This window comes from Formica exsecta, unplaced genomic scaffold, assembly GCF_003651465.1.
Source record: "Formica exsecta isolate Colony F162 unplaced genomic scaffold, ASM365146v1 scaffold178, whole genome shotgun sequence".
Classification (NCBI taxonomy): Eukaryota; Metazoa; Arthropoda; class Insecta; order Hymenoptera; family Formicidae; genus Formica; species Formica exsecta.
In genome coordinates, this window is record NW_021849095.1 from 676,768 (window position 1) to 688,340 (window position 11,573).

The 11,573-nt window shown below is 41.4% G+C and overlaps 1 protein-coding gene across 1 annotated transcript; it reads left to right on the forward strand.

The window, feature by feature from the left end:
• Nucleotides 1-6,197: 6,197 nt before the first annotated feature.
• Nucleotides 6,198-8,115, forward strand: LOC115233559 (forkhead box protein D1). Its single transcript, XM_029804053.1, has one exon. It carries the CDS (start codon nt 6,198-6,200, stop codon nt 7,431-7,433), a length of 1,236 nt encoding a protein of 411 aa, XP_029659913.1. The 3' UTR covers nt 7,434-8,115.
• The last annotated feature ends 3,458 nt before the right edge of the window (nt 8,116-11,573 follow it).

Here is an 11,573-nt window from a genome sequence, read left to right on the forward strand (position 1 = left end):
GCTTAGGAAACAGGCCGGTATACGACGCTAAAACGGCAGCATCCCTTTGAGACGAGCGTCAAAGCTAATGGACCCCACTCTCTCTTTGCCGCGGCACGCTCTCTTCTCTCTTATATCTTTCCCTCTCTCTCTCTCTCTCTCTCTTTTTCTCTATAACTCTGCTATCTCTACCGGTTACTTCACCTATACAATCACATTACCAACACCAACACTACCAACGGCCTTCGACTATCTCTGCGTTCGTCCTCCTCCCCCTCATTCCACCCCCGTCTTTTACTCTTTTCCTCGCCGTGTTACAAAAGCAGGTCACGGAGGGTAGCTGAAGCCCCGGTAATGTTTAGTACCAGTTGATTGCAAGCTTGTTAGAATATGCATAAAGCATTCGTTGTTAAATGGCCCTTTCTCTTGCGTATAGCGGCGGAGAATTTAATGGATACGCGCGACTCTCCGTAATGGTTGGCAGCCCCGGAAGTGTTTGCCAAGTTTGCGCTATTTGCTAAACGGCTCGGTCGTAGGAATAGTTAACGATCGTACGAATTCTACATACTCAATGAGCAGCGTCGCGACGACGAACGTCGCATTTCTATTTTCGATTTGGCGAGACAGACGGATTTTGCTAATTTTCCTAGGAACACACAAATTCCAATCCAATTTCAAATTTTAAATATTGAATAGATTTATGTCACACACATACGACAATGAGGATAGAAAAGAACTCAAAAGTCAATATTACTCTCTTAAAGATGTTGCATAAAAATTCATCTTATTAATCAAAATGCACAGAAAAAGAAAGAGAACTCTGTTGAATTTTGTTAAGAGTAAACTTTGTATATAGAAACTACTTGTATATCGATTGAATATTCCTAAGAAAAATAATATTTGATAATTTAGCAATATAGCAGTATAATAAAATATGATATATATTTATTTGTTTATAATAAATAATAAATAAATAACTAAACATATATATACACACATATCTGAATTTATCTATAAATTTATTATGTCGGATTGAAGACGAGATGTCGGCGAGATATCGGGATCTGATTTGTTTGATTAGCCATCGCAAGCACACACACACACACACACACACACACACACACACACACACACACACACACACACACACACACACACACACACACACACACACACACACACACACACACACACACACACACACACACACACACACACACACACACACACACACACACACACACACACACACACACACACACACACACACACACACACACACACACACACACACACACACACACACACACACACACACACACACACACACACACACACACACACACACACACACACACACACACACACACACACACACACACACACACACACACACACACACACACACACACACACACACATATATATATATATATATATATATATATACACAGGCAGGAGTTTGAAAACCGATTAGCAGTGTATTCCGAAGCATCAAAACCGTCGAATAGCTCGTACCGAACGCCAACGCGAAACTCCGAAGGCTTCGAACTTGCCGGTCGCTCCACCACGACATTTATTAACTTTACCAACGCGGAAACTGCCGTGAGTTTCCGCCGCGACGCCGGATTACACGACGAATTAGGCAGGATTAGCTTTACCCAATTTTCCCGCTCCTAGTTCGTCTGATAGACGAAGCGAAAAATAAGTCGACTGCTTCGAGAAGATTCACGAAAACATTTTCGTCCGGACAGAGTGAGATACGAGACACAATGGACAAAGCGGAATAAAAAATATATAAAACAATCTGGTTATGTATAAAACGCATAAAAACAGATTCTATTTCATATAAAATATGAAATAATATTTTCTGTTCCTTATGATATCCAAAGGAATAGTTATATATACCTCTAAAAGAGTTATAGAAAATTATAACTGTGCATATGCGTATGTGCAAGTTATTATATATTTATTACATATTTATATTAATTTCACGGGATTAATTTGCATGAAAAATGTCAAAAAAATTAGATTTTTATATTCACGATATCATATTATTTTCTTCTTTTCTTTGTTATTTATTTTTTTATAATATTATATGTACCGTGAGAGGAGAGTTCTTCCCTTTATTATTAACAGATCAAATTTTTTTTTCTTTTTTTTTTGATTAATAAAGATTTGTCACAAAAATATTGGTTGTATATAAGGGCTGGAGATAAGATAACGTGACCGAGAATTGCGCGATGGAAGTTTGCCAGATCGAATTTTTGACAGAATGATATGAAGAGAGAGGAGGGGATCGAGAGGAGGATGTTTCTAGATGAGGACGCGGAGAGAAATCGGAGAAGCTGTCAACGGAGCGCCATGCATCTGCCACTTATCCGCGCCACCACCCTCGACCCGGGGTGTACCTTTTTTCCCACAATGACGCTCCACTTCGTTACAATTATCGCCATTATTCGGGCGTGAGGAGAGAGAGCGCGTTTTAACGCACAAGCCGCGCGCACAATGGTTCAATATATCTATACACCATCGATGCATCTTCATACACGCACACACACATACACACACAAATACACACATATGTATAGATATGATCCGGAGCTCGTCGCGACTGCCGCTCGAAATCGACCGTCGATTTTTCCTTCGATCGCACGTTTTATTGTGTTTTGACAGCGACGGTGTGAGCTCTGGTTTCGCGCAACCACCTCCGGTCGGCTTTTACCGTCTCGCGCAGTCGTAGCCATCGCCGGGAGATTGATCTTATCGACGCTCGAGTTTGCCCCGCGAATTTGAGAACACCTTACTCATCATCACCGCCTTCCGTCGTCGTTGCTCGCCGCCACCCTCTTGGCTTCCTCGGTTTCTTTTTGGTAGCGCTGGACGATCGTATCTGATCGGACCAGATATAGAGTTACGAGTTCGTCCAGGTCCTGTTTCGGCGCGAGCAAATACGGTCCCTGGTTATTTCGAGGAGGAGGGTGCCTTCTTTGAAAGGCTCGTTTTATCGCGCCTATCTACGCGCGATTTTCACTGTTGCCGATAATGCAATGCCCCGGCTACGTAGATCCGTAGTCGGGTGCCACATTCGCGGAGCGAAAAAGCGCGCAAAGTGGATTATACCGGGAAATTGCATCTTTTTACACGACGGGATATTCGCGCAAATTTACCGTTAAATGCGGCGCTAAGAGCCGTACTTACGTTCAATATGTTCTTCGTCACATTTATTTAATTATACGGTTGTAGACGGTTGTGCCTGAAAACAAATAAATCTGATTAAAATAATTTCCGCTGAATAAAATTATATGTATAATATTCTTTTTCTCGAGCGAAAACTTTTGTAGTAAATATTACATTAAATTGTAGTAATAATTATATCAGTATATCTTTAATACTGATTGAAATTTAGTTCCATCTTGCTTATAATTTGACGCCTTATAATCGTGTGTGTAAATTCAAGTCCCACGAGAAGAACATTTTTAATTTGTATTCAAGAATTAAATATATCATCTTTGATTAGAATTAAATGTATATATAAACAAAGAATAAAACATCTTATAAGTTTTATAGTTTTCTATGTTATATAATATTTGGTTACATAATACAACATGTAATTTACATAAATGCTCCATGGCACTATATAAGAGCGAAATTATAATTTAAAAAATATTTTTAAATTTTAAACAGTAGTCAGATACAACGTATACCGATAACATATACTGATAACTACTACCGACGAGGTATCAATCGTCCACGTTTTCGACGATAAAACTTTGATAATAGCAATATTTTCTAACGCAAAAAATAGCGACCATGTCTATGCGAGAGCTCGCCGTCTGTCTTGTCTGACAGATAACGTGATACCGCTATCTGCAGCCGTTGCACGTACGGGATCTACCGGGTGACACGCGATTTCACCAATGAAACGTTTGCAGGCTCATTTTCGCACGTTCGCGGCAATACGTCAACGTTGTATTTCCGTTGCAGCAACTCGGCCACGTACAGAAACGCGAATAGTCGCTACAAGGGAGAGGTAGTTAATGGAGGGTGAATTCTAGAGAAGAGGAGGAGAGGAAAGGAGGGAACGGCGGGCTGTTATTTGCAACGAGTCGCAACAATTGCAACCCGAGCCGATCGCGCGCGGTACCTCCGATTAGGGTAAACGCCATATTGCTGCGTCGCCCCTCTCGTCCCTGCTCCCCCCACCTCCCTTCATCCCCTTCTGATTGAAAATAGTGTTTTTGTGCAAGCCGAAACGGCAGATATGAAACCAGCATGGCGGATGCTTACAAATAGTTGCGGGGCGGCGACTACGTACCTATAAATGCACCTCACCCCACCCCCCGACAACCCCGAACTCCTCGCGCCTTTTGTCCGCGAATCGCGACCACGCGAGACGAGAAAGGATTTTTTGACGAGCGAACATCGCGAGGGATGTAAGAACGACGGAGAGACGCCCCTACGGAATCCTCCGATCTTCCCGTCCTCCTTCACCCTATCGCGTAACGTCTTTCTGATGCGGCGACCCTATCGACTTTATCCCGGAGGCCCGAATTTCGGATCGGTTATGAAAAGACTTAATTGCGGACGAAAACCGGTTGTCACATAGGTGGTGCAAAGATGTATATATAGTTATGAAGTTATTACTTAACGACACACATTAGTTTGTTTAACAAGCACAATTTGAGAGTTAAATAAATTAAAAGAATTCTAGTATCACAATGAAATAACTAATTTAGCTTTAAACATATTCTCGTCTTTTATATTTATTAAATTACGTTACTAAAAGAAAATTAATATCATAATATTTACGACGGCTAAATTCCAGATATATCTTAAATCTATCTTAAGTCCATTGAGAACAAAGTAATCGAATTAATATTAAATTATGAAACAATGTACAGAGTCAGGCTTTTGTTAACATATCCTTGAATTAAAATATTAAAGATTAAATTTAGATAGATGAATTCGAGAAAAGAAATTATGAATCATTGAGATAGCATGTGCATTTTTTGTAGCGATGAGAAAATAAACATGCATAATACACAAAGATATCAATTTCAAATCTGCATCATCATCCACATTTTTAAGTGAACAAGAAAATTGCAAATAAATGCGTAAAATGTAAAGCTAAAAATATTAATTATAACTAAATTTTAGAAAATATTAACCACAGCACGGCATAGTGTACCCCATTTTTTAATTCAGCTATCTAAGTATATATTATGCTATTTTGTGTGCTAAATGTATAAATAAATTACATGAAATCTTTACCTGAAATCAAAATTTGTTCGATCTTCCAAGGGTAACTTTCAAGCATCAGAATCATAAGACCAACCTTGAGTCTTCATCCCCTTCGTCGAGTTTCACGACGGTGGAGCGACACGCACGGAATAAGAGAGAAAGCGATGCCTTTTCCGAAACTCACGGTGCAGCAACGCGCTCTGAAAACGGAAAACACGCATCGATCGCCTCTTGCAATTCCCCGGTCCAGGATCGGCTATGATATCAAGCTACGTTAGGCCACGTAGAGATAAGAGAGCGACACACCACCACTGTCAGGGCCGTCACCGTCTCCACTACCGCCCCCGGTGGCCAGAATATGCCGGCCGGGATCAATATCGCAACGTCGTGGGTGTGACGGCCCATGGTGGGTTCCATCTTCATCCGACCCTCCGCTCTTCTGATTGGTCGACGTTCCGGCATTTGGGTTTCCCTTGCCGTGTAGCGAATGTTACGCAGGCTACTCGGGGTCCCCTCACTATGCAGAACCCAGCGCGGGTTCCCCGTGCGATGGGCGGGCTCCGGCTATGCGGCCCCCGTGCTGGAAGTGGGGCGAGGAGTCGGTCGACGAAGCAGTCGCACGACCGAGGGATCGTAAATCATGACCAGTCGGCCGCACGGTGCGCATCGCGACAAACAGGGTGAAAACTGTCGGAAAACCACCGCGATCGTCGGCGGTCGCCACCCCCGGAGCGGTGATTTACGGACCATCGCGTTAAGAGTCTCCGTTGGGGTACCGCGACAACGGTTACGACGAGTTCAGTGCGCAGAAAAGTGCTCCGATACAGTTTCTCCGATGTCGGTTCTCCAATGACTCCATGACTACGTAGTTCAAAGTGGAAAGTCGTCGCTGACGCGACCGCGACGAGGGTAACCCCCCTCGGTCGCCGACTTTGGGAGGATAATTAGTCTAGTTGTTGATTCGACTGATCATCATGTGCAGCAACGAGAGCCCGCCGCCGGCGAAGGAACCACTGGCCGTCGGCCTGGGTAATCATATGGCCGGCTTTCTACCAGGTCTCGAGCACTATCGGCTTCACCTGTACCATTATGCGATGGCGGAACGATTGCGGCTGGCGCAGAGTTTACATCCGCAGCATCCTGGTGTGGCGGCACATCCGCCGTCGGGTGCGCCGACAGCCCATCTAGGAATGAGTCCGGGTTTCCCGGCGCCACTGCCGCTGTATCCGGCAGCCGCGGCCGCGGCCGGCTATCCCAGCCGACTGGCCTTGTCCATGGCGCTGCTGCATCCGCATCATCAGCGAATACCCGAAGAGCCGAAACCTCAGCACAGCTACATCGGCCTGATCGCCATGGCGATACTGTCGTCGCCGGAGAAGAAGCTTGTGCTGTCCGACATCTATCAGCATATCCTCGAGCACTATCCCTACTTTCGTACCCGCGGACCCGGCTGGCGAAACTCAATCCGGCACAATCTTTCGCTCAATGACTGCTTTGTCAAATCCGGCAGAAGTGCCAACGGCAAGGGCCATTACTGGGCGATACATCCGGCGAATTTGGAAGACTTTCGACGCGGTGACTTCCGCCGGCGCAAGGCTCAGCGCAAGGTGCGCCGGCACATGGGCCTGGCGGTGGACGAGGAGCCGGACAGTCCCAGTCCGCCGCCCTTGCCCGCCACTCCGCCACCCTCGACGGCCCTCGGACCCTCGGTGGCCTCGCAACAGATATCTGCGATGTGGCCGCATCATCACCACCACCAACAGCAGCAACAGCAGCAGCAACAACAGAACTCCTTTCAGAGCCAGTCTCTTCGACAATCGTCCTTTCAGCCGAGAAAGCGACAATTCGACGTGGCATCCCTGCTTGCGCCAGACGATCAGCATCAAATTGAGGCTGACGTGCTGAGATCGGTCAAGTCGCGCAAGTTCAGTTGCAGCGAGGACGAGCTGCCAGAGGCCGATCAGGACGACGAGGACGTCGATGTCGACGTGGTGGCCGATGCAAACGCCTTACCATCGCCCGGCACACCGCCGTCGACTAGCCCGGAACTACCCAAAGTCGTGTCACCGGCTCATTGGAACAATCAGAGTGTACAGAGCGGCGGTCAGCAACAGCAGCAACAGCAACTGTCAGCCGTACACCTTCACAATCATCTACACGTCAGAAATTACTACATCCCAGCTAACTCCGCCGGCGGTTCCAGCGTCTAATGGCGAGCTTAGAAGAAGCCGGTCGATCCGTGCGGCAGGTAGCTGCTCGTATCTCAAGTGCATCCACGATCTTCTCTCGTTTCCTATCCTTTCCACGCGGTTTCGAGAGCTCTGAATGTATGCGTCCCACTCTTGCAACGCATTATTCTCTCATCTACGATATGTTCTTTGGCAAACTTATATAGTCAATTATTCCTCAATAAAGATATCGCGATATATACTCATGGTTTTCGAAACGAAAAAGTTTTCGATGAAATAAAATAGTTCAGTAGAAAATATAACAAATAACAAGATTATATTTTTCAATTAATTTTAAACAAAATTTAATAGCATTTTGAGATTAACTGCAAAGAGATGTAATATTAAAAAATAGAAAATTACTCCATAAATGGAATTATCTTGTTCAATTAAAGTAAATATATAAAGAAATAGAAATTAATTAATTAATAAGTAATGAGTTTCGTCGACATTAAATTGATTGATGAATATATCATCACAAAATAATGCGACAAAAGTGGGATACACTGTACGCAAAGATTTGAAAATGATACGGGCTCAAAAGATAATGATTAAATTCTAGGAGAGGACAGTTAAAGTTACTAAGAATTTTAACAGTCTCATAATATTCCGATATAAATAGCGTGCATTAATTAGCTCATTGTAAAAAAAGCAATATATTGAATTATTATACTATTTGAACAATGAATCTTATATTATATGTATATATTTTTTATTTTATATTATTTATTTATATATATATTTTTATGTATTATATATTTTTATATATTATTATGTCGATTCAAACAATCGCATGTAAGTTATATGTTCAGCCCTTGTATCATTTTTAACGCTATTCGTATATTCAGACATCGAAACAACACAACTATCTTTTCTTTAAAGTTTTATATTGATATGACACGCGTGAAAAATATGCGTAGGTGATCTCCGAAACGAATAAGGCGGAAAGTTGCGGGTGAAAATTGTGTGTTAGTAAATTAGACCACGTGAAAAAATAGATCAATCTATGGCCGATTATGTTTCTAATAACATCACCGTAAAATCGCATTCTCGCGTGTTGCTCGCACGTTCTTACGTCGCTCTGTACGATAAAGCAAAGTTTCGATCATTCGTCGTTTTATCGGAACTTTAACGGGAAGAAACGGGAGAATGTGAGGGGAAAATAGTCGCCCGTAGATTTTTATAATGATCGAAAAATTTACCTCAAACGTTCACACTTGGCATTTGAATCAAAATATCCAGACAGCACAAATATTCCAAAAATATCGTACAAGCGTTTAAGAAACGTTGTAAAAGTGTCTAAAAAAATATTTCTAATGAGCTGTAAATTGTTGATTTTTGTGCTATTTAGATACACCGATTTTTTAAATATCTTTCATCTCATTCTTTTCTCAAATAATGAACGGGTTCCCATACAGATAACAGCTAGCTTCCTGTCGACGGGCGATCGACCTTTCTCACTTAGAACGTGGAAAATAATTCGAGTCTGATAATTCGAGTTTGGCGAATCAAATGTGAACTTTGGTTACGGAGAACTTATACTTGTATTATATAGATAAATGTTTAAGGAAAGATTATGTATAGACTGGAATTTGACAATAGAATCTCAGCATGAAATCTGTGACGAGTACTAATCGTAAATCTATTTATCTCAAAAGAGTGACGGAAATAAATCGCATCTTAATAATATATAAAATTAATGCTTCTCCAGTATATATAACATATTTATTTATAACATCTGTGTTATATATATAGTATATGTTATATTTGCCTTGTAATATAGACAGTTATTTGTTTATAAGAGTCTTAAAACAGATATATAAAATTTTTTAATCCACTGCCTCTCGAAAAATTCAATTCGCTACACTTTCGAGATAAACGATTCGCATTTCACCCTGAGATTTTATTGACAAATTTAAGGTTTTTTTGTAAATACGAAGACCGCATACAGCCAAGTTACCGGAAACGGCGATGCGGTAGGAAATTGATGTACGCGGGGCATTACGTCAGACTGATGATTGCGCGATCTCCGCTTGTTCAAAGTGTAATATAAAAGTCGGTTTAAGAGATTTAACACATATAAGCGCATCCCCATTGCATAATCCACGCGTTGGTAGAGACGGTAATAACGAAGATATATTCTGTACAAACCCCAGTATTCCCCTTCCCATCCCCTCCCCATCCCCCATCCTCCGGTCCATCCCCTTGTATGTATGTATGTACATGTATCGATGTATACGTACCTGCGTATATAATTCATATAAATTCGGGACGCGATCGGGAATCGATGATATCGCCTCGACCGACGTCACACCGATGAGAAACATGCAAGACCATTTTTTTAACAGTTACCTCGTAAGCATACGCCGGCAGCCTGTTACTGTCTCGATGCAACTTGAACTTTAATAAAGTTTCTGTTCCCACGAATATATGCCTACGATCTCCGTTAATTATAACCTGTCTCTCTCCTCAAAAAAATGAAAATAATAATCGCATGAACATTTTTATCGAAATAAGGGTCATTACGCATTATTACCGATGTAAGTAATAGATATGCTTCTCTCTCTCTCTCTTTTTCTCTTTGTCTATACATTGACTCTCACATTAATCCAAGATCATATAGGCACATATCCGTTCCTGTTTTTAAATTTTTTTCAAAATTTCACAAAATTTCTTGTTAATATTTTCAATGTATGTCTTCGACTCGTAATCTTCAAAAGCTTGCTTTCTTGCACGAATTTTGCGAAACAATTTTCTTTTTCTTTCTATAATTATTTTTTTGTGGTCAACCCTCCCCCCCCCCTTTCCTTTCCTTTGTTTTATATATATATATATAATACACACACAGACACACTTAGTATCTTCGACATTTGCATTTGTGTCTGTTTTCTTATTCCCGGAAAGATCTTCTGCTTAGGTTTGCTCAAGCTTTGCCAACGATTATCGCTCCGATATTGACGATATCTTTTTCCTGTGCAGTCTTTGGTATTTGTGCGTTAGCTAAGAAAAATGATGTCCGAGTTGACAGAAACATTCCGCGCGCGCCGTTAGGCGACGCATGAAGAGTGTCTAAGAAATCTATTTGTCGTGATAACAAAACGGAGAGAGAAAGACTTGGCCATTAGTTAATGTACATAAGTCACAAGATGAACGTTTGTTGCACACGAGATGACTAGTCGCGAAAAAAATTATTTCCATCCCCGCAAAGATGAGTGCATTCTTCACATCTATTATTGATTGCACATGCTATTATTAAATCGAGAAAGAGAGAAAGAGAGAGAGAGAGAGAGGGAGAGAGAGAGAGAGAGGGGAAAAATACCTAACCAGAAAAGAAACTAATTTATCGAAGGTAATTGAGAAAATGAAATAAAAAAGTAAAGAAACGTGTAAGGCGTGTGTAATGCCACTAATCGAAAGAAGTTTTATCGATGTTGACATTAATACGTAACCACATCTTGTGTATTGCATAATAGTAACAATGTATTTTCTTATATAAGATTTACTTTGGATAGCTGAGAGCTTTAGTTAAATATCTTCTAATAATGCGGCAAACTTCTTATCCAATATTCACGCGTTTAGAAAAAGCGTAGAATATTTTCTCGGAATAGTTGCATTTTAAATAAAAAACCTTGTATCGTTGTAAAAATATTACTATCAAATATATATATCAAATGATTGAAACGATGATACACGAAGGTGAACATTGCGCATCAGAGTTTTGAGCTGATTGACAAGTGACGGTACAAATTTGCTGATACTCTTTCGTGTTTTCTGTAAAATCATTGCAACTTGTTAAAGTATGCTCGCGATTGCCGATTGATCGAATATGACCTCTCCAATGATAAATATGTATCGTTGTCTATCGCTTGCACTAATGCACGAGAATATAAAGACTGCTTCGCAAAACATTAGCATACAAAGTTGACAAGCGAATAGAAATATTTCAAATATAGTTCCTCCTGATGACGGCACGTTTAACTAATACCCAAGCTGACAATCGCTGCAACACGCAAACGTATTTGACGGCGATAACACTCGGTGATGCGATATCCGATGACATGCTCGTAATAAAGTGAGGAATAACCTCGATCTAAAAAAACCACGTAATTTAGAGTACATTAC